Source organism: Mangifera indica, chromosome 5 (assembly GCF_011075055.1).
Source record: "Mangifera indica cultivar Alphonso chromosome 5, CATAS_Mindica_2.1, whole genome shotgun sequence".
Taxonomy (NCBI): domain Eukaryota; kingdom Viridiplantae; phylum Streptophyta; class Magnoliopsida; order Sapindales; family Anacardiaceae; genus Mangifera; species Mangifera indica.
The window spans coordinates 17,097,310-17,120,792 of record NC_058141.1 but is presented as its reverse complement, the minus strand read 5'-3'; the positions used below and the strand labels follow the sequence as shown (position 1 = coordinate 17,120,792).

The 23,483-nt window shown below is 33.9% G+C and overlaps 4 protein-coding genes across 7 annotated transcripts; all 4 read left to right on the top strand.

Moving 5' to 3' along the window:
* The first annotated feature begins 606 nt into the window (after positions 1-606).
* LOC123217503 (chaperone protein DnaJ-like) lies at positions 607-1,793 on the top strand. Of its 2 annotated transcripts, none has more exons than XM_044638566.1 (5): positions 607-882; positions 993-1,080; positions 1,170-1,243; positions 1,334-1,390; positions 1,471-1,793. In XM_044638566.1, the coding sequence occupies exons 1-5, from the start codon at positions 787-789 to the stop codon at positions 1,591-1,593; spliced, it is 438 nt and encodes a 145-aa protein (XP_044494501.1). In that variant the 5' UTR covers positions 607-786; the 3' UTR covers positions 1,594-1,793. The 2 variants fall into 2 exon arrangements, with proteins under 2 accessions (XP_044494501.1, XP_044494500.1); XM_044638565.1 differs by having other exon boundaries at positions 610-882; positions 1,468-1,793.
* A 1,376-nt stretch (positions 1,794-3,169) lies between these two features.
* LOC123215636 (programmed cell death protein 2-like) lies at positions 3,170-7,919 on the top strand. Of its 2 annotated transcripts, none has more exons than XR_006502133.1 (10): positions 3,170-3,540; positions 3,633-3,716; positions 3,813-3,946; positions 4,095-4,192; positions 5,882-5,970; positions 6,070-6,175; positions 6,603-6,757; positions 6,835-6,905; positions 7,155-7,384; positions 7,530-7,667. XR_006502133.1 is itself a non-coding variant. In XM_044635821.1 (10 exons), the coding sequence occupies exons 1-10, from the start codon at positions 3,301-3,303 to the stop codon at positions 7,695-7,697; spliced, it is 1,260 nt and encodes a 419-aa protein (XP_044491756.1). In that variant the 5' UTR covers positions 3,171-3,300; the 3' UTR covers positions 7,698-7,919. The 2 variants fall into 2 exon arrangements, 1 of the variants encoding a protein (XP_044491756.1); XM_044635821.1 differs by having other exon boundaries at positions 3,171-3,540; positions 7,155-7,269; positions 7,530-7,919.
* Positions 7,920-11,264: 3,345 nt separating this feature from the next.
* Positions 11,265-23,328, top strand: LOC123217074 (fumarate hydratase 1, mitochondrial). Of its 2 annotated transcripts, none has more exons than XM_044637830.1 (17): positions 11,265-11,670; positions 11,816-11,933; positions 12,158-12,307; positions 12,639-12,749; positions 12,944-13,027; positions 13,698-13,796; positions 13,927-13,977; positions 14,078-14,127; positions 14,475-14,556; positions 14,687-14,781; positions 14,863-14,929; positions 15,030-15,080; positions 15,350-15,445; positions 15,853-15,951; positions 22,640-22,669; positions 22,767-22,832; positions 22,941-23,328. In XM_044637830.1, the coding sequence occupies exons 1-17, from the start codon at positions 11,513-11,515 to the stop codon at positions 23,040-23,042; spliced, it is 1,509 nt and encodes a 502-aa protein (XP_044493765.1). In that variant the 5' UTR covers positions 11,265-11,512; the 3' UTR covers positions 23,043-23,328. The 2 variants fall into 2 exon arrangements, with proteins under 2 accessions (XP_044493765.1, XP_044493766.1); XM_044637831.1 differs by lacking the exons at positions 22,640-22,669; positions 22,767-22,832; positions 22,941-23,328 and adding exons at positions 16,037-16,066; positions 16,159-16,224; positions 16,339-16,727 and having other exon boundaries at positions 11,269-11,670.
* Positions 18,177-22,663, top strand: LOC123217075 (fumarate hydratase 1, mitochondrial-like). Its single transcript, XM_044637832.1, has 14 exons — positions 18,177-18,596; positions 18,739-18,856; positions 19,081-19,230; positions 19,581-19,691; positions 19,884-19,967; positions 20,637-20,735; positions 20,855-20,905; positions 21,006-21,055; positions 21,402-21,483; positions 21,614-21,708; positions 21,790-21,856; positions 21,957-22,007; positions 22,227-22,322; positions 22,607-22,663. The coding sequence occupies exons 1-14, from the start codon at positions 18,439-18,441 to the stop codon at positions 22,619-22,621; spliced, it is 1,227 nt and encodes a 408-aa protein (XP_044493767.1). The 5' UTR covers positions 18,177-18,438; the 3' UTR covers positions 22,622-22,663.
* Positions 23,329-23,483: the final 155 nt, after the last annotated feature.

Here is a 23,483-nt window from a genome sequence, read left to right as displayed (position 1 = left end):
CTTCGTCGCTCCACCCAGATGACGAAGGACGATGTTTCGCTGTCCTTCGTCGCTCGTTGCATCTTCCAGACGCGACGATGAAGGATGATGAAGCGTCGTCCTTCGTCTGTTCTTCCAAATCTGGACGACGCTTTGCCATCTAGATCTGGGCTACGAAAGGTCGTCCTTTGTAGTTGGAGATGAGAGATCAGTCGAATGAGTAGGTCGTCGGTGGTGGCCAAAGAAGAAAGCAAACCCTAGGGGTGAAATCTAAACTTTTCAAACTTTAAAGATGAGTTAGTTATTAATTTTTAAAACCTGGAAGGGGGAAACAGTAAAGTTTTAAGGTTTTAAAAGTAAAATAACGATTTTGCTTCTGTCCCTAACTGAAAAATTGGACAGCAGTTTGATCATGAGTGGAAAAAATAATTTTTCATTTATCGTGGGTGGTATTTTAAGAATACATCAAAAGTTGGTGGGAAATAGTCCTTTTCCCAAAAATAAAATACGCACTGCAGGGGTACTCGCCCTGGATTAACGTAACCCACGGGCCAACTCCTCTCACGGACCACCACATGTTTTGAAGTTCATTTTATAAAAGCAAGTATTCTTGCAATTTGTGGACTAGCATTCGAATTAATTTTAAAAGAAACCTCTGGAACCTTCTATAACACCTGCTTTTTATTTATTTTTCTGTATATATAATTTATATAGGTGAGAAAGGCAGCCCGCTAAAATAGTCGAGAAAATTTTCAAGGCAGAACCACTCCTGCTACATCAATTCGTTTTATAATTGGCTCTATACAAATGTCCAGCAACGGAACTTGTTACTATTCCGTGCTAGGGTTACGTAAACAAGCTTCTGCTATCGAAATCCGTGCCGCTTACAGGAAGCTTGCTCTGGTGATATATTGATTATTCTATTTCTTTTTACTTAATTAGTATATAATTATGTGTTAAAGATTATTAATTTATTATTATTATTATTTTTTATATTTGCTTGGATGTTGAAGAAATGGCATCCAGATAGATGGATGAAAGACCCCTTGGTTGCTGGAGAAGCGAAATGCCGATTTCAGCAAATACAAGAGGCTTATGCAGGTATATATATTAAAACAAATCTTAAATTTGTTTAGATTTTGAATTTGAGAGATTGTAGCCGATGCCTTAGTGTGTTTTGTATCATACAGTTTTATCAGATGAAGGAAAGAGAAGAATTTATGATGCCGGATTGTTGAGTCTTGTCGCTGACGATGAGGATGAAGTGAGTTTCATACATGCCTTCATTCATTTCTTAACCGATTAATTGATTTTTATTCTGATGGTTATCGGATGCTGCAATTGTGGGAAACAGGGGTTTTGTGATTTCATACAAGAAATGGCTTTGATGATGGAAAGTGTGAATCCACAGGTATACAACAATCAACAAGAGATGGTCTTTAGCTGCTGATTTGTGGAATCTAACATTTTAGCATTTTGTTTTGTTAGAAGGGATGCAGCTTGGAGGATCTTCAAGGATTATTAATGGAGATGATGGAAGAGAATGAAAGAACAAAATTTGAATATGAATGGTATATTTGTCAAACAGCAAGGAAAAAGTGTCGTGTCAACTGAATTTTGATGCTTAAATCTTAATTCCTGTGGCAATATTAAATCTAAATTAATGTCAATGCTAAGAGAAATTGGAAAATAAATTTGTGCAGAACCATGGACTTCCAAATAATTTGATAGTCACAAATTAATGGCTTCTTATGTTAATATATATGTTCATTAAAGCTTATACTCTTAAAAACTATTTCAAAATTATTACATCATGTGCCAGACTTTGGGAAACGGTTATGTTAGATTTTAGAGAGCAATTGGGCTAATATAAGAAGAGATAGCCATGTAAACAAACTTCCTTGTGATAAGCCTAGGCAGTTGGGATGTCAATTGCCAGTTCAAATACGTCAGTGTGTGTAGAGTATTTTGCCTTGAAACAGCCAAGGGATGACAATGGGGAGGGGATTGATATCCCCATCTCCATTTTTGTAAAGGATATTAACCTCTTTTTTATTATAGGAATAACACAGATTTTTTGTCTCTTTCCTATAAAGAATAATTTTTCTTCATCCTCATCTCTCCTCTCTTTGTATATATGGAGAAAAATCTTTTTTCATATTTTTTAAACATAAAATAAATATATTAAATGATAAAATTAAATTAATCAATTATTTAAAATATCATAAATATTATAAGTAAAAATAGGGACGAGAATGAAAATAAAGTTAAAACAAGGAGAAAACATATACATCTCTATCTTTGATTATAAAAGTTTTTTTCATTTTTTTCTTTATTTATATCGAGGAATAATCTTATTTTTATTAGGGTCAAAATTTTTAAATTCAAATTAAAATTAGCATATCAAAGACAACATGTGTAGAGTAAAATTTTTAAGAGTGCTTTGTATTATCTTTGTTAAATAGTAATAAAGGTTGGAGTATCTCATAATTATTTATTTTCCTTTTTTTTTTCCTCAGCCCTTAGCAGTGAAATAAAACCAAATTTATAAATAAATTTATTAATATACATCTTTAGGAATCAATTATAATAAATGAATGCTATCAAGCAAAGTTGAATATATCATAATTAACATTTGGTTGGTGTGCGGTTGTTTCCATATATAAAAAGATTATATTTCAATATATAAAAAGGTTATTTTATTAATAATATTATTTTATATGATTATAAGATAATAAAATATTTTCAATAGTTATGTGCTATCTTAGATATTAGATATTAAAAAATTATTAAAATAATTTTAATTTTATTATAATTATATTTTTATTTATTAATTTTTTAGATGAAAACAACTTTATTTTTAATTGATATAATAACAAACATAAAAAAATATTTAAAAATAATTATACATAAAGACATTTAAAAAATATATATTAATATTTATTTATTATCTTTAAGAAAATATAATAATTATTTATAATTATAAAATTTTATCAAATAAATTAATTATTTATATCAATAATGTTTTAAATAATTTATGTTTAAATTAAATTAATTTTATTAATAAAATATTACTTAAATCAAACATATATTACTTTCGCGCTCTGTTTTTCAAGCCCCGCCAAAGGCCCAACTCACACCCAAGCCCATCCTCCAGCCTCCTCTTTCTTAAGGTTTTGCAAAACCCTAACCCCCTGTTATATGAGAAGTTGTACTCAGCTTACCTGTGTATTTGCAGTTCATTTGTCCGTGAACAATTTTAAATGAAATTGTATAACTTTGAAGTTTGAACTCCCAAACTAACCTAATAAGCCTAAGAAAATGGAAAGTGGCGCCAAGGGAGATCCTTTAGAGAAATTGAAGGGACTCCAAATCAACTCTCTTGACGTTGACGATGAACCAGAAGAAGAAATTGTTGCCGATGAATACGATGATGTTGATGAAGACGATGATGAAGAAGACGAAGAACAAGAGCCAGTGACGTTAGGCTTCGTCGAGAAGCCAAAAAATCACTGGTCTCTTCTTCGCCAGTTATTTCCTAGCAAAGCTGGAGGACCACCTGTAATACCTCTTGTATATTTTCTAAATTATTCAAATTGAATTATTTTATACCGAGTTTATGTTATAAGTATTTCTGTTTTCATTTATTTTAGGCGTGGTTGCATCCCGTTAATTTACCATCAGGAAGGTCCTGTCTCTGTGATATATGTGGAGAACCGTTACATTTTATGCTTCAGGTTTAATTTCATTTATTTGTTTCATTAATTAGATGCTACAATATAGCAAATTACATAGGCCATATGAAATTCTTTTTGTTTCTCTTGAATACCTAGGTTTATGCACCTTTTATGGAGAAGGATTCAACATTTCATCGTACGTTATTTGTTTTCATGTGTCCGTCAATGTCATGTCTTCTCAGGGATCAACATGAACAATGGAAACGTCCACCAGAGAAGCCATCCCGAAGGTATTGCTTCAAAATTTAACTCTTCTTTTATTTGTATTATATTATAGGAAAAAGTGTTAAACTATAAGAAAAATACTCTGAGTGGAATCCCATTTTCTCATTCTGTTTACTTATATCCTATTCTATGATTCTGTTATGGTTTGTGAAGTGTGAAAGTCTTCCGTTGCCAGTTACCTTGCACTAATCCTTTTTATTCAAGAGAGCCCCCAAAATATGACGGCACTGACAAACCTACTGCACCTGGAGGTAGATTTTTGTCTAAATTTATTGTCTTGTAATTTTATCTTGTTTCTTGCATTTCTTTGATTGGTCAACCACACTATTTTACCTTACCCCGCTGAAAAAGCCGGAACTGGAACTGGCTGGTTCTTAAGTTTTAGGAACCAGAACCTGTATGGATAGGATCCTACCCAGTCAGCTTTGGTTTCAGGTATCTGACACTGTTCACCTGTCTTCTTCCTTTTTTTCCCATTTTCTTCCTCTTCCCTATCTCCTTCCTTTCCTTGCAAAATGTCCAATAAAAAACTCACACTGTATCATGCTAATTACATATATGATACCTGAAATGCTATATAACACTAGTGAAACAAGATTGTTTTTTACAGTTTATGTTTTCACTTTTCATTTATAACTTCTTTCATATTTGTTCACTTATGAAACGTGCTTTAGGTATCCAAATTTCATTGCATTTCTGCTTTGCACAGCAGTGTAATTGATGCCTGAGACTCAGCGAAATGTAGCACTTTGATTCCCAGTCGTTTGAAAAGCAAAGTGGCATTTAGCTTGTCAAAATTCCTTTGTTCCATCATCTTTTTGGCCTCGACTACTTCTGGTGGTAGTGTCACATGGATTCTTTTGGTTTCCATCAATCCTCACTGATTCTTCCTTTGGAGCTTCTCAAAATCTGATTTGTTTCCTTACGGATTCAAAATCAAATGATTTTCTCTGCAAGAGGCTATTAGGTTTTTCAGATTTCTCAAGTTTTCTAGATTGACGGTCATATTATTTAAAATATTAGAGTTTCTAGTTGATGGTCTTCAATTAATTTTATTGGTTTAATTTTTTGGACTACATTCAAGCCAAAAGCTAAATTCTTGACTCTGCACATGGATTTGTGCTTTCTCTTAAGCCTTGCAGAATTAATATTCGAGGTGCGTGTCATCTACCAAAATTTTAAATAATAGGATTTTGTCCAGTCAGTTGCCTTGTTCTCCCATGTATCATCAATGGATCCTTCATTCTGTCAAGCTTCTCTCTGTCATTCTAATTTCTTCTAAAGGTTTATTTCACACCTTCTGTTGTTAAGACAACAAAGCTATTTTGGACGGTCCAATAAATGATTACACCTGGTAAGCAAGCTTGATGTTCAGCATTCACTCCACTTTTCATAGTATAACACCGAGGAACCCGTTTTCAGGTCAAATTTAAAAAAAGGTACCTGTTCGGGTGCCCTTAGTATAATTCTGGTTCTCAGGTCCATCCTGGTTGCAAAAGTGGTGGAACCAGAACCAGTTGGTTCGCCTACTTTTGGGACAGGAATCGACCCTATATCTGTTGGTTCCAAGTAGGAACTAGAATGCAGGGTACCCAGCGGTTCCGGTTCTTCCCGGTTCCTTTGCTCAGCCCCATTATATACCATCCAGGTCACATTTGGTTATCCGTGATGCTTGGAATTTATGGAGCTTAAATCCAAAAATACGTGAACAAAAATTCACAGTTTGGAGATGGTTTCCACTTCTTTAAACTATTTCCTCTTTTGCCTCCACATGAAATTTTTACCTCTCAACAAGTATACACTTTTGAGAGATCTAAGTCAGTATTTAGGTACTTTGTCTGTCAGAACACTACTATGGCATTGGAACTTGTTTGGAGACATTTTTTTAAACCTGAAGTTTTTTCATTACATTTTCTAATTTTTTTCATGTCTTTGTTTAGTTGCACTCTGTAATTGGTGTGGTACCTGGAAGGGAGATAAAGTCTGTAGTAGTTGCAGAAGAGTTCATTATTGCTCACAGATGCACCAGGTAATTAGTTTTAGAATGATTTTGTTCCTTTTGTGGACATTCTTTATCCATTCCAGTAATAATTATACCGTCCCTCGCCCTTTTTGCTTGATCTTGAAGGTCATGCACTGGCGATCAGGTCATAAAATTGAATGTCAGCAGCTGAACCTTGCTTCTCACCCCAATTCTGCAAATGGTGGAACCACTTCAGCCGAGAGACAGAAAGGTTAGTAGATTATTTGGATGGAATACTTCTATTTGTTATATTTATACAAAAGTTTTACATGATACACCTGATTATTGATAAGATGCCAAAATATAAGTACCTTAGATGATTATGTGTGTATATATCAGATAATCATGAAGTCTTTGTCATACCTGAAACCTTGCTATTCTAAATGTGCTCTTTTGTAGACATTACTACTCTTATGGACCACACTTATTGGTGGTTAGAATGAGGTCAGACATGATTCAGACTCAATGTACCTAATTAGTGGCAAGAAATCTCTTACTCTAGATTTTTTTCTTTGCATGCCCTCTATATGAACACCCCAGGCAATATGAAGTTGAGATCTGCTTTAGCCTAAGATGCTTATCTATCTTGATGATGTTTCTAGATTGGTTTTCTGATTAATATTTTAATTTTGGAACAGTTGCAAGCAGCAGTCTATGGCCAGAGTATGAGATTGTAAATGAGGATGAAAGTGAATATGATATGGAAATGTCTGAAGATAATGGACATGCTGGTTCATTGATATCTAAGACAGCAATGGATGATACAATGAAGTCATTGATGAACGGCTTCGAGGTATTGAATGCATTTATATCATAATCAGAAGTTATGAGTTCTTGCATTTATCTCATACAATCTTGGTTATTGATTAGGGAGATGGTGACCGAAAGAGTTGGGCTTCTTTCCAAGAGCGTATAGCCAAAGCTCCTGAGCAAGTTTTAAGGTAATGAGATACTTGTGGCTTTTAAAGTGGATTTTTGTATGGATAAATATTATATAACTCTATATTGTTGTTGGTGAACTTAAATCTAGAAATTGTGAATACTTTTTTTCCTGCAAAACTTAGTTCAGTACCTTTGGTTCTCTTGCATATATTTTTCCCAGTCTTGAATACTCCAGATTTAAGTGTATGCTGATGATTCTAAAGCACTCACAACCTGAACTTTATTACATTTCCCCCTAAAATTCGCAGGTATTGTAGGGGTGTTGGTGCTAAAGCCCTATGGCCCATGTCAAGTGGCCGGCCGACAAAGAATGATATTCCGAATTGCAGTTACTGTGGTGGTCCTAGGTGTTTTGAATTCCAGGTGCGCTATTGTGTACCCTTGCCTTCTTTTGTTCCAGTTGAAGCTCATATCATTGCAATGTGAAGAAGGAAACGAAACAGAGAGGAAATAAAGGGTTTATAAAATGACAATTTGAGTACATAGTAATTCTTTATCATTTCAATTTTTGTCTCAACATTTGCATGCTATGTTCCACTCCTTTATGTGCTTTTTCATGGAGTTCACATTTGAAATTTGTATCAACAAATTTGTTGATATTTTGGATTGTTTATTGGTCGCAGATCTTGCCTCAGCTGCTTTATTACTTTAATGTAAAGAACGATGTGGATTCTCTGGATTGGTCAACTATAGTTGTGTATACGTGTGAAGGCTCGTGTGAGACAAGTATAAATTACGTGGAGGAATTTGTTTGGGTTCAATATTCTTCACAGACTATTACTGTTGCTTAATAGGTTATTGTTTGCTGTATTACTGATGATTGTAATTTGGAAAAGGGAAGGGGGTTCACAGCTGTGAAGGGAAGAATGAATGACTGATCGTTATTTGTGAGAAAATTTTGTACGTAGCTTGTCTATCAAATTCAGTCATGGCGGACTTCCACCCACAATTTTTATTTGTTTAAGTTAAATACTTCCATCTTTTAATGAGATGGAATGTCTTTCTTTCTGACACGTAATTATTTGCAAACCTACCTCCTGTGTAGAGTAATCAAATAATTTGTTTAAAAAATTATAAATTCATATTAACAGAAGAATAAAGTATTTTATTATAATTATATCCCAACCCAAAATGAAAAGACAGGCTAAATAAAATGAATTCCTTTCCTATATATTTTGAGGTGGTTACTCTTACTGTATCCTGGCCGGAACTTGTTGAGCCACGGTCGTTTGTTATGGTCCTCTCCTCAAGGGTTACAAAGAAACGGGGGCAACAAATTTCAATTATTCCCGGTTGGAATGATGTTGCGAAATTAACTTTAATCGCAGCAACTAGCTAAAAAAAGAAGTCATTCTCTACTTGCCATCGGGCATAGGCTGCACAGTGCAGCCAGAGATTGGTGGGGTTTGTTAAATACCTAGAATAAAATGAGTGGAAAGAACTATTTTCCATCCAAATTTTAGGCCATTTTCAAACCTACACTTACGGGAGATGAAAAAACTCTTCTCCCACCTATATCTGTTAATTTTTTCTATTAAAGGGAGGGGTAAAATAATCATTGTATTGTTTATATTAAAAAGTTATAAAGTTTATTACTCCCCGTCCCCCTTCTCAGGTTTTAGAAATTAACATTTCACTTTTACCTAAAGTTTTTAAATTTTAAAAAGTAACATTTTCACCCCCAAACCTAGGGTTTTCATATTTTTTAAAACTCAATTGCCCCCCTATAACTTACAAAAATAGCAATTTCACCCTCATTCTTTAACTTTATTTTTCGACGTCGTCTCTGATCTTCTCCTTCTCTTGGTGCAATGAAGAGATCTCCATCTCTTCGTCGTATGATGCAACGAAGAGACGAAGATCTCTTTGCCGCACGATGCGCAAAGAGACAGAGATCTCTTTGTCGCACCACCCAGATGATGAAGGACGACGCTTCGTCATCCTTCGTTGCTTGTCTCATCGTCTAGACGAGACGACGAAGTGTCATCCTTCGTCTGTTCTTCCAGATTTGGATGACGCTTTGTCGTCTAATATGGGCAACAAAAGGTCATCCTTCATCGTCTTTTATAGTAAAAAATGAGAGATCAGTGGAATGTGCAACAATCAGTGGTGGCTGGAGAAGAAAGCAAACCCTAGGGGTGAAATCTAAACTTTTCAAACTTTAAGGATGAGTTGAGATGTTAGTTTTTAAAACCTTGAGGGAGGAATGATAAAATTTTAAAGTTTCAAAGTTTATAGGCAAAATAACGATTTTACCCTTGTCTTTAACTAAAATTTTGGACGACGGTTTAGTCATTGATGGGAGAAGGGGTTTTTTATTTCCCATGGGTATATGTTTGAGAATAACCTAAAATTTGGGTGGGAAATAGTCCTTTTCCCATAAAATAAAGGTCAAATGACTTATTCTCATTAAAGGTATAATGGAAATTTAAAGTAATTTTCATTAATTTTTAAAAACTTAGATATTCACTTATCCGTTAGTTTTAATTTTAACTGTTATAGTTAGAGATAAAATCGTTGTTTAAAATTTTTTATTTAAACAAAGAAAAATTATTTCTTTTTCCCTTCGGTTTTAAAAACTAACAATTTTCTTTTAACTCAAACTTTAAAACATTGCACTTACATCTTAAAAACTCCATTTCATCTTTCCAATAGCTAGTCTTCTTGATATTCCTCTCCAACAACATCTCTTCTCCCTCTATAGTGGTTTTTTGACGTAAAAACCACCAAAAATTTGATCAAAATTGCTTGATTTTTTTGTACAAATATGTGCAAAAATCCTATTAATCTATGCAACGATCTATTCATCGGTGATGCATAGATCAGCTAGATGACATTACACGGACGATGCCCATATCTATGTGATGTTGCTTGGCAGATTTGTGAGTTATTGATGCACGAATTTGTGCACAAAAATCTAGTTATTTTGACCTGATTTTCTATGGTTTTTTTATTAGAAAATCACTAGAGAGGGATAAGAGATGATGTTGGAGAGAAACGCTAAAAAGAATGGTTGTCAAAAATATGGAATGAAGTTTTTAGGGTGTGAATACAATGTTTCAAAGTTTGATGGGGTGACTGTTTATTTTAAAATATAAAACCCTAAAAATATATATAGTGGAAGTGGAAGATTAATTTTTTAAAAATTAAGTTAGAGAGAATAATTTTAAAACTAAAAAGGAAAAAATTAATTTTTATTTGCTTAAACAAACTAGGGAAAATTATTATTTTTTAAAATAAGGGGATAAAAAGAAATTAATTTTTTTATTTATATAAAAATCTCAAAATGATGATTTTATCTATCAAAACTAACAAATGAATGAACATTTGAGTTTTCAAAAATTAACAGGAATCACTTTTGGTTTTCACTATACCTTGGGTGGGGATAAGTCTTTTGGCCTAAAATAAAAATAGGAAATAACTATTTCCCACCCAAATTTTAACTCAAATTTAAAATTATACTCGTGATAGTTAAAAAACTCAAGCTTTCACCTATGACCTAATTTTTGTTAATTTTGTTTGTTAAAGTAAAATAATTATTTTACTGTTTATATTAAAAAAGATATAAAATTTGTTATTTTTCCTTATAGGTTTTAGAAACTAATAATTTCACTATTGTTTAAAGTTTTTAAATTTTGAAAAATAACATTTTCACCCTCATACCTAGGTTTTTTATATTTTTTAAACTGCAGTCATCCCCTAAAACTTTAAAAAATAATAGTTGCATCTCCACTTTTCAACTTCAACTTCAACTTCAACATCCTTTCCAACATCTTTTTTGGCCTTCTCATTCTCCTGAGTCGACAATTAAGGTGGTGCAATGAAGAGATATCTCTTTGTCTCACGGTGGTGCTATGAAGAGACTCTCTTCGTGACACCACCTTATCATCAGCTTAGGAAAAGAAGGAAGTCGAAAAGGATACCGAAAAGGATCCCAGAAGTTGAAGTTGAAGTTGAAAAGTGCAAGTAAAACTGTTGTTTTTAAAAGTTTTGAGAGGCAGTTGTAATTTGAAAAATGTGAAAATCCTATGTTTGAAGGTGAAAATGTTATTTTTCAAAGTTTGAAAACTTTAGATAAAAATGAAATTGTTAGTTTCTAAAACTTAAAAAGAAAAAAAAACTTTATATTTTTTTAATATAAATAATAAAACAATTATTTTATTTTTATTTCTAACAACAAAATTAACAAAAATTGAATCATAAATAAAAGTTAAAAAATTTTTAATTATTATATATAATTTTAAATTTGAATTAAAACTCGATGAAAAATACTCCTTTGCCCTAATTAAAAAAAAGCCAATATCATCCCACTATTATGGCGTCACGTGCTGAGGACTAGCCTATCAGCCAAGCCAGAACACCCAAAACAAAACGTTATTCAATTCAAGATTCCAAAATGGAGGCTTAACCTTTTCTTTTCTAACCCTTGCGCACATCTCCAAATTTTCTTAATCAACCTCCTCGGTTACTGGATTACAACCATCTCTTGCAATTCATTTCACCTCACTTATTTTTTCTCTTTTTGTCCGTTAATCTGTATTTTAATATACTTGTTGTGCGTGAAGGTTCTGAACTCTGGTGTGTGTAGTACTAAGTAGAGCAATATATGGCACTTCATATCATATCGCGGCGAGTCTCTGGTGGCGGACCAACGACTTCGCAATTGGTAGGGGCATTGCGTTATGGCAGTTGTTGGAGATCGTATGCGACCGCATTTAGATTAGAAAGGGACACTTTTGGCCCAATCTTAGTTCCCTCCGATAAGTTCGTCTTTTTGTTCTAAAGCTATTATTTTCCTTTATGTCTTTTTTTTTGGAACGTATTTGGCATACTTCTCAGTTCTGAAAAGCAAAGCTTTTTGTATTTGACAATAAAAGCATGTCGATCGTCCCTTTTTTTAATGTTTCAGGCTTTGGGGGGCACAAACTCAAAGGTCATTGCAGAATTTTGATATTGGCGGCCCGCGTGAGCGAATGCCCGAACCTATTGTTCGGGCCTTTGGCATCCTCAAGAAATGTGCTGCCAAGGTTGGATATTTTAGTTTATTATACATATATATTTTTGTTTTAAGAAAAAAAAATTGGGTTCCTTTACTATTAGAGGTGATGTAACAGACTTGAAACTTGGGTTAGCTGGTGGAGAGTTAAGTTTTGGTCTATTATAATTACTTTTTATGCTTATTTCTGTATGCGAACTTGTTGAATTGTTATTATTGGCTTATGTTATAAGCACATTATATATTACGTTTCAGGTGAATATGGAGTATGGTCTTGATCCGGAAATAGGGAAAGCAATCATGCAAGCCGCACAAGAAGTAGCTGAGGGGAAGTTAGCCGATCATTTCCCGCTTGTCATATGGCAAACTGGCAGTGGCACTCAAAGTAACATGAATGCCAATGAGGTTAGTTTCCGTTTTGTGGGTTCATATGTTCTTTATTTGGTTTTGGAGTCTTGCTTTTGTTTGTGTGCTATACCATGTATTTCATAAATGTTGACTGACTCTTTAATGATTCGAATGTTTAGAGCAACATGTGAGCTGTTATATTTCAATAACATTGCAGTCCTAGTTGAAATTGTCCTCTTGAAAGCGTGTGTGTCAACTAATGGTGGTGACTGGATATACCTTTGTTTTTTTTAAGTATTTATGCTTTCTCTTGCATACTGAGATATTGAGAGATTAAGTAGATGACACCTAATGTTCAGTTGTGATTAAAGTGAAATTTTTCTTTCAGGTTATTGCTAATAGAGCAGCTGAAATCCTTGGGCATGAACGTGGTGAAAAGTTTGTACACCCAAATGACCATGTTAACAGATCTCAATCTTCTAATGATACATTCCCAACTGTAAGTTACTTTTAAAGTTGCGCTAATTTACAATGAATTCATTCATTTCTTCTATTTGACTTTGCAACTGCTGTAATTCATAGCTAGCCATTTGCTTGAATTGTTCTCTTGTTATGCCCTTTTTTTTCTCGGTTGAAATTATTGGTTGCATATAGTTCTTATAATAGTTTTTTGGATGCTTTTTTTTCCCTCAGGTAATGCATATTGCAGCTGCAATGGAAATCAATTCAAGATTAATTCCAAATTTGAGTACCTTGCATAATTCGCTGCATTCAAAGGTTTTGTTTTTTCTTCTATCTTTTAAAGATTAAACATTTGCATGAGGGCTTAATTCTATTTTTGCTGCTGCAATATGGCATGCATGTATATTAACTGTCTTATCTGAAGCCCATTTTTGCTATGTTCCATGTGTAAATCTAGGTTTTGAGCTACATGTAATGCATGCAACATGCTTGTCCTTGTTTCATTTAGATGTGATATACTTATTGAGCTTGATAAGTTTAGGAGGTCTTAAACCATCTGGGGGCTATGTGAAATCCTAATTATTTACCACATATGTATCCATTCACAAAGGATGGATTATATGCTTGCTGACCTGCTTTTAATTTTGTAATATCCTAAGTTAGTTGTTCAATAACACATATATTTAGGTTTATGCAGGTTTGAACTTTCCCTGGCATTTCTTTCTTAATTTATTTACATCAACTCACTTTTGATTCCTACTGTCTCTATCATCAAATGTTTGCTTTGAGAAGCCTTGTGATTTGTCAATTTGTTCACATGACAGCACTTTGTGTTGTGTTTTGCTTGTTTGTTTATATGTCATTCTTTAATCTTTCACGTCATAACTTTTACATTGTGTTGGGTGTTTGGATGACATGTCCATACCTTTACATATTTAGTAGTACTGCTGCTACTAATTATCATTTTTCTTTTGTAATTTATCAGTCTGATGAATTTAAGGATATTGTCAAAATTGGGCGCACTCACACTCAAGATGCAACACCTTTGACTCTTGGGCAAGAATTTAGTGGCTATACCACACAAGTATATAATCTTTCTGCTGCATTTTTTTAATTCTCATACTATTGAGGTTTATTTATCATTGTTGGAAAGAGTATAGGACATGCTTGACATTATTGTAGGAAACTATGACATGCTTCTGACTTGTTTGCAGGTGAAGTATGGCATTGACCGAGTCATGTGCACTCTGCCTCGCATGTATCAGGTAGGGAACATATCTTTTACTATAAGCATCCTCTTGCTTGAACTCCTGCGACCCCTTCTGCTTTCAAGTTCTGACAAAGTTGAGATTTCATCTGAGCCAGCTTGCACAGGGTGGCACCGCTGTAGGAACCGGATTGAACACAAAGAAAGGGTATGGATTGCTTCATTGAATGTTTATGTTGTGATTAGACAAGATATGTTCATTCATTTATATCTGTGAACAAATTTATTTTTATAAGTTTGGGGTTATTGTCAGGATAAGATTGATGTGACATGCCTCCTGGAATTTACATTGGCATTAATTAATTGCTGCATGAGTAATATGTGGGATTGTAGTGCTGATTTCTGAGCTAGAGTTCAGGTTTCATGGTCAGACAGAGCACTACTTTGGGTAGATGCAACATAGTCTAGTCTACATGAAAGTTCATGACCTCATCTGAATATTGCCTTTGCTTATTGCCTACTTAACATTGCTTAATCTTCTAAATTTTGCTCTAGGTTTGATGTAAAGATTGCTGCAGCTGTAGCTGAGGAAACAAACTTGCCTTTTGTCACAGCAGAAAACAAGTTTGAAGCTTTGGTGAGCTTGTAATCCTGTAACTATGCTTTTCTTCTATTTATTTTTGGTTTGAATTGTTAGTTTATTTCATTCCATATACAGTACATCTGCCAATGAATTTTCAGAGTCTTAAATATGTAAAAATGTCTAGGCTGCACATGATGCTTTTGTTGAAGCCAGTGGAGCCCTCAACACAATTGCTACTTCTCTAATGAAAATCGCCAATGACATACGCTTATTAGGAAGGTTTGCGTAGCATTTAGAATTCTTTTTTGGTGTATTTGCATAGTTTTAATGGTTTTTTATGTGGTTACTTCTTTTAATCAGCGGTCCACGTTGCGGCCTCGGTGAACTCATTCTGCCTGAAAATGAGCCAGGCAGCAGTATCATGCCTGTAAAATCCTCATTCTTCATACAACTTAATTTTGACCAAAATCTTTTCATGTGCAGTAGCTTAGTCTATCAAGATTGATTTGAATGAACTTTTGTTTCAGGGAAAAGTCAATCCGACTCAATGTGAAGCACTAACAATGGTCTGCGCTCAGGTAAACTTTTTGCATCCAATTACTATTTGTTTAAATGATATTATCAACTGTCATTTATAGTATCTGGCAGTTAATTACATGAATATTAATATTTTAAATTTCTTCCTCTACCATCTAGTCATGAGATTATGTATTGTATAGCTTTAATTGATATGAAACAGTAGGTATTTTACTTACCAAAAAGCAAAAAAAAAAAAAAAAAAAAAACAATTGGTATTCTTTTTCAACCTTTGTTTACTATCAGTCAATATCTTTTTCTCATCTTGCAGGTTATGGGGAACCATGTGGGCATCACAGTGGGTGGATCAAATGGCCACTTTGAGCTAAATGTATTCAAGCCAATGATTGCTAGTGGTCTCCTACATGTATGTTCTTTTGTTGTGGTATTGCCAATATTCTTTTAAAAAAGGAAATTGGGAGAAAAAACGTTTTTAAGATTTGTGGAATTTGAAGAAAATCAATTAAACTGAAAAAAAATCTTCCTTGTTTGCTGACAAAATTTTATAGAAATTCAGGAATTTGAACTAACTCAGATGTTAGTGACAAACCCACTTAAACTTTCTCTTTTCAAAATTGTGGGATGTTATGATAGGTTGTGACTTCCTTCTCACATAGCATCCCAGATCTGTGCAATGTAATATTAAAATCTTATGGTAGCAGGGTGTCAATTAGAATGTACAAGAGCATCTTATATTTTGATATTGTTTGGGCCTTCCATATTTTAGGAGGAATGAACTTCACTGAACCGACTTTTTGGGTTTGTTCCTATCAGTCAGTTAGATTGCTGGGTGACGCATCTGCTTCCTTTGAGAAGAACTGTGTAAGAGGAATTCAGGCCAATAGGGAAAGGATTTCAAAATTACTTCATGAGGTCAGTTAATTCAACATTCAGCATATATAAACTTAGTTATACCAGGTGATAGACTCCTTATCCCTGATCAAATTCTCTTATGCAGTCATTGATGCTTGTCACTTCCTTGAATCCCGTAAGCTTTTAACCCTATTTTCATATCATCATCCTCTTCGGTCTCCTATACTTTGAATTATTACTCTTTTTTTTTTTTTAAATTGTCTCCAGAAAATTGGTTATGACAATGCCGCTGCAGTTGCCAAGAAGGCCCACAAGGAGGGAACTACACTGAAGGTGATTATATTCTTGTTTTTGTGCCACGTAGTGTGTCAGTGTGTGTTGTTTTTAAGACACCGATAACAAAATTTATTTTAATCCGTCGAAATAAACCAAATAAAAATTGTGCAGGATGCTGCCTTGGAACTTGGAGTACTGACCTGTGAAGAATTTGATAATCTTGTGGTGCCCGAGAAAATGATTGGTCCATCTTACTGACAAGCTCTTGAGAGTTTTGGTTTCGGCTCTACCATCGGTTTTGAAGATGCTCTAAATTTGCACCATTTGCTTCCCCCAATCGAGTCAATTGTCAGAAATCCAACGATTTCATTTTTATATTAAAAACAATATTCATGTTAGTTGCTGTTTTCTGGTGTATCTTTTGTCATTTTACATCGTGCCAATGTAGCGAATAGTTGGCAATTAAGTGGAAACTCACCTCATTTGTCACTTTGTGGTGAGAATAAATCAAGAATAATTTCGAGTATAATAAGAAGGAAGCAATTTACAAATTCTGTCGATAAATTGATACCCTATTTTATTCAAACAGTTCATTCTATGAATCATTAGTTTGTATGCTAGATTTTGCTTTTGAATTGTCGCATCTGTACTGAAATAACTGTGATTACCTCGAGAGGGAATTCATTGTTCCTCAATGATGCTTAAACTAAATTAAGATTATCAGTAAGGAACAGAAACAAAATGGTAGAAAAGACTACTTTTATGTTCACCAAGTAAATCAACTTTAGCCACCATCTTCAAAGACCCCGATAAGATAGCTTTAGCCTACTACAAAACAATCACTCAAATGCTTCGAACTGATATGAAGATCCATCATGAACTGATCTGAATTGATGATCTGTCAAGAGTTGAAGCTGATCTGAAGATGTTGATTGCGTTCGCGCTTTGGTTTTGCTTATTTGAAGATGATAGACTTTCTGGAAAAGAGAACATCCGATTAATGCTGAAGGGAGAGAGTGTTGGGAGCGAGCGAGATTGGGCTGAAAAAGATAGTTGGAGTCGGTTTCGATGACCAAAAAATGTAGAAAAGAAAAATAAATTTTAAGGGAAAAATGTAAATTTCAAAAGTTAAATAAGAAGAAATTGTAAGTTTTTAGGTGAAAAATAAGGTAAAATTTTATTTTTTTTATATATTATTAGGTAAAATAATATTTATATCTTTAGATTTAACAAAATTTATTAACTTTAATCACTAATGAATAAGTATTTATATTTCTAAAATTTAACATGTAAGAGTTTGCCAATGAATTAAACATTAGATGGGAATAAGTCTCTTGGCCTATATATAATATAATAAATGTATTCTTCTATTTCCTTGTTGCTAATGTATAGAAGTGTGTGTAATTTAATTTAAACTGCAAAATTAAGTTGAATTGTTTAAAAATTATGATTTGGTTTGTAAAATAATTTGATTTAAGTTGATAAATTTTTGAAAAATAATTTTTCGTTTATGTTAAAGTTTAAATTATTTTCAAACTGAATTGTATTTTTTAAAAATATATATAACTATATTTAACAAATTTTTTAATAAATAATTATGTATATAAATTTTTTTAATTTTATTTTTACCTTTATATTATATATATATTCTACATGTTTATAATATATTTAAAAAACTATAATTTATTTATTTTTAAAATAATATATATTTAAAAATAAATAATTTTAATATATTTAAATCCAAATGTAAATCATATATATATATTTTAATTTGGTTCGAAAAACTCTCACCAAACCTACCCTTACCTAATTTTGCTGACGTAAGAAGCGACGGTCAGTTCAATGGATTGACTGTTGTTTCCAACCTTACCTAAGATGTTGCTGACGTAAGAAGCGACAGTTAGCTCAATGGATTGGCTGTTATTTCAATAATGGAGTGACGGTTATTAGTATATAAGCAGCATTGTAACGAAATTTCAAAACCAAATGAAAACGCTTCGTGGTCTTCCCCATTCTTCTGGCGGGAGTCTGTTCTTCCTTCTCTCCAAACTCTTCTGAATTTAATTGTTCTCTGAATTTGTGTGGCAAGACGCATCAATCTCCTCGGTTATTGGATTCCTACCATCACCTGCAATTCATTTCGCCTCACTCACAACCTCGGTTTAATTTCTCCTTTCGTGTCTGTCATTGTGTATCTCAATATACTTCTTGTGCGTGTGACGGTTCTGAATTCTGGTGTGTAGTGTTAAGTAGGGCAATAATAAATAATATATGGGACATTATAATATATTGCCGCGAGTCTCTAGTGGCAGATCAACGACTTCGCAATCGGCAGGGGCATTGTGTTATCGCAGTTGTAGGAGATCGTATTCAACCGCGTTTAGGGAAGAAAGCGACACTTTTGGCCCTATCTTAGTTCCCTCCGATAAGTTCGTCTTTCTGTTCTAAAGCTATTATTATCCTTTATGGCTTTTCTTTGTAACGTATTTGGCATACTTCTCAGTTCAGGAAAGCAAAGCTTTTTGTATTAGACATAAAAGCATATTGATCGTCCCTTTTTTAATGTTTCAGGCTTTGGGGGGCACAAACTCAAAGGTCATTGCAGAATTTTGATATTGGCGGCCAGCGTGATCGAATGCCCGAACCTATTGTTCGGGCGTTTGGCATCCTCAAGAAATGTGCTGCCAAGGTTGGATATTTTAGTTTATTATACATGTATATTTTTGTTCTAAGAAAAAAATTTGGTTTCCTTTAATATCTACGAGTGATGTAACAGACTTGAAACTTGGGTTGGCTGGTGGAGAGTTTAGTTATGGTGTATAATAATGATTTTTTATACTTATTTCTGTATGTGAACTTGTTCAATTGTTATTATTGGTTTATGTGATAAGCACACTTTGTATTATGTTGCAGGTGAATATGGAGTATGGTCTTGATCCAGAAATAGGGAAAGCAATCATGCAAGCCGCACAAGAAGTAGCTGAGGGGAAGTTAACTGATCATTTTCCACTTGTCATATGGCAAACTGGCAGTGGCACTCAAAGTAACATGAATGCCAATGAGGTCAGTTCCCGTTTTGTGCGTTCACATGTTCTTTCTTTGGTTTTGTAGTCTTGCTTTTGTTTGTGTGCTGTACCATTTACTTCATAAATGTTGACTCACTGTTTAATGATTCGAATGCTTAAAGCAACTTATGAGATGTTACATATCAATAAACTTGCAGTCCTAATTGAAATTGTCCTCTTGAAAGCGTGTGTGCGAAATAATGGTGGTGAATGGATATACTTATATACTCTCTCTCTCTCTCTCTGTATATATATAAAATTATGCTTTCTATTGCTTACTGAGATATTGAGAGATAAGTGTATGACATCTGATGTTCAATTGGGACTAAAGTGAGATTTTTCTTTCAGGTTATTGCTAATAGGGCGGCTGAAATCCTTGGGCATAAGCGTGGTGAAAAGTTTGTTCATCCAAACGACCGTGTTAACAGATCTCAATCTTCTAACGACACATTCCCAACTGTTAAGTTACATTTAAACTTGTACTAATTTACATTGAATTCGTTCATTTCCTCTATTTGACAATGCAACTGCTGTAATTTATAGCTAGCCATTTGCTTGAAATGTTCTCTTGTTATGCCCATTTTCTTTGTTGAAATAACTGGTTGCTTATAGTTCTTTTAATAGTTTTTTGGATGCTTCTTTTTCTCTCAGGTAATGCATATTGCTGCTGCAATGGAAATAAATTCAAGATTAATTCCAAATTTGAGTACCTTGCATAATTCACTACATTTAAAGGTTTGGTTTTTCTTCTATCTTTTAAGGAACAAACATTTGCATGATGGCTTAATTCTTTATTTGCTGCTGGAATATGTCATGTCTGTATATTAACTGTCTTACCTGAAGCCCCTTTATGCTATGTTGCATGTGTAAATCTAGCTTTTTGAGCTACATTTATTGCATGCAACATGCTTGTCCTTGTTCCATGTAATTTTCATATACTTATTGTGCTCGGTAAGTTTAGGACGTCTTAAGCCATGTGGGATCTACGTGAAATCCTAATTATCTACCAAATTTCTATCCATTCACAAAAGATGGATTTTATGCTTGCTGGTCTGCTTTTAATTTTGTAATATCCTCGGTAGCTGTTCAATAACAAATGTATTTATGTTTATGCAGGTTCGAACTTTCTTTGGCATGCCTTTCTTAATTTATTTACATCGACTCGCTTTTGAATCCTATTGCCTCTATCATCGAATGTTTGCTTTGAGAAGTCTTGTGATTTGTCAATTTGTCCACACGACAGCACTGTGTGTTGTCTTTTGCTTGTTTGTTCGTATGTTATGCTTTAATCTTTCAGGTCATAACTTTTCATTGTATTTGGTGTTTGGATAACATGTCCTTGCCTCTACATATAAAGTAGTACTGCTGCTACTAATTTTATATATTTTTTTTATAATTTATCAGTCCATTGAATTTAAGGATATTGTCAAAATTGGGCGCACTCACACTCAAGATGCAACACCTTTGACTCTGGGGCAAGAATTTAGTGGCTATACGACACAAGTATATATTCTTTCTGCTGCATTTCTTTTATTCTCTTACTATTGAGGTTCAATTTTCTTTGTTGGAATGAGTATTGGACAAGCTTGACATTATTGTAGGAAACTATGATATGTTTCCAGGTGAAGTATGGCATTGACCGAGTCATGTCCACTCTGCCTCGCATTTATCAGGTAGGCAACATATCTTTTAATATAAGCGTCCTCTCGCTTGAACTCCTGCCTCCCCTTCTGCTTTCATGTTCTGACAAAGTTGAGATATCATCTGAGCCAGCTTGCACAGGGTGGCACAGCTGTAGGAACCGGATTGAACACAAAGAATGGGTATGGATTGCTTCTTTGAGTGTTTATGTTTTGATTAGACAAGATATGTTCCCCCATTTATATCTGTGAACAAATTTATTTGTACAAGTTTGAGGTTATTTTCTGGATAAGATTGATGTGACATGCCTCGTGGAATTTATATTCTCATCAATTAATTGCTGCATGGGTAATATGTGGACTGTAGTGCTGATTTCTGAGCTAGAGTTCAAGGAGCATGGTCAGAGAGAGCCCTGCTTCGACTAGATGCAATATAGTCTGATCTACATAAAAGTTCATGACCTCAACTTAGTATTGCCTTTGCTTATCGCCTACTTAACATTGTTCAATCTTTTGAGTATTGCTTTAGGTTTGATGTAAAGATTGCTGCAACAGTAGCCGAGGAAACAAACTTGCCTTTTGTCACAGCAGAAAACAAGTTTGAAGCTTTGGTAAGCCTTGAATCCTGTAGCTATGCCTTTCTTCTATTTCTTTTTGGTTTGAATTGTTAGATTATTTCATTCCATTTATAGTACATCTACTGAAGAATTTTCACATCCTTAAGTATGAAAAAATGTCTAGGCTGCGCATGATGCTTTTGTTGAAACCAGTGGAGCCCTCAACACAATTGCTACTTCTCTAATGAAAATCGTCAATGACATACGCTTATTAGGAAGGTTTGTGCAGCATTTGAAATTTTTTAATTGTTTATTTGCTTGATTTTAATGGTTTTCTGCGTGTTTTCTTCTTTTAATCAGTGGTCCACGTTGCGGCCTTGGTGAACTCATTCTTCCTGAAAATGAGCCAGGCAGTAGTATCATGCCTGTAAAATCCTCATTCTTCATACAGCTTATTTATGATAAAAATCGTTTCATTTGCAGTAGCTTAGTCCATCAAAATTGATTTGATTGAACTTTTGTTTCAGGGAAAAGTCAATCCGACTCAATGTGAAGCACTCACAATGGTCTGCGCTCAGGTATACTGTTTGCATGCAATTTTGATTTGTTTAAATGTTATGATCAACTGTTATATATAGTTTCTGGCAATTAACTACATGAACATTAATATATAAATTTGTTCCTCTACTGTCTAGTATTGAGATTATATATGGAATAGTCTTTAATTGATATGAAACAATAGGTATTCTTTTTGAACCTTTGTTTACTATCAGTCAATATCTTTTCTCATCTTACAGGTTATGGGGAACCATGTGGGCATCACAGTGGGTGGATCAAATGGCCACTTTGAGCTGAATGTATTCAAGCCAATGATTGCTAGTGGTCTCTTACATGTATGTTCTTTTGTTGTAGTATTGCTAATATTCTTTTAAAAAGTGAAATTGGAGAAAAAATTGCTTTTTGGATTCGTTGAATTTAAAGAAAAGACAATTAAACTGGAAAAAAAAAAAACCAACCTTATTTGCTGACAAAATTTTATAGTCAGATTTTAGTGACAAACCCACTGAGCAGGGTGTCAATTAGAATGTACAAGAGCATCTTATATTTTGATGTTGTTCGGTCCTACCATATTTTTGGAAGCATGAACTTCACTGAACTGTAAACTTTGTTATACCAGATGATAGATCCCTGATCAAATTCTCTTATGCAGTCATTGATGCTTGTCACATCCTTGAATCCTGTAAGTTTTCAACCCTGTTTTCATATCATCATTCTCTTCAGTCTCCTGTTCTTTGAATTATTACTTCATTTTTCTTTCTTTTTTAAATTCTCTCCAGAAAATTGGTTATGACAATGCCGCTGCAGTTGCCAAGAAGGCCCACAAGGAGGGAACTACACTGAAGGTGATAATCATCTTGTTTTTGTACCCGTTAGTGTGTGTTTTTTCAAAAAGACTCCGATAGCAAAATTTATTTTAATCCATCGAAATAAACCAAATAAAAATTTTGCAGGATGCTGCCTTGAAACTTGGAGTACTCACCTGTGAAGAATTTGATAATCTTGTGGTGCCCGAGAAAATGATTGGCCCATCTGACAGACTGACAAGCTCATGAGGTTTTGGTTTTGGCTTTAGCATCGGTTTTGAAGATGTTCTAAATTTGCACCATTTGCAACCTCCAATCCAGTCAATTGTCAGAAATCCTATAGTCTGATCTGGTGTATCTTTCGTCACTTTATATCGCGACGCTGTCGGGAATAGTTACAGGAAGAAAGCATTTTTTAAGTTCTACATTGCATAACACGATTGCAATTTCTGATGAGAAGCTGCTTTTATAATGTAAACTTTCGGGAAACAGCTTACTATGGATTTTAAAAACAAGCAATAACTTTACAGTTGAAGCTGAGTGGATCCCATATTGCTGGCACAAGAAATTTGTTGCCAATTGTTGCACCATAAGCGTTAAAACTTGCTTTACTCATTTTATCCACTTTCAAGTCCCTGGAATAACCTGGATAAGCTCCACCACCAAATATCCCTGTACATGCTGTGACAG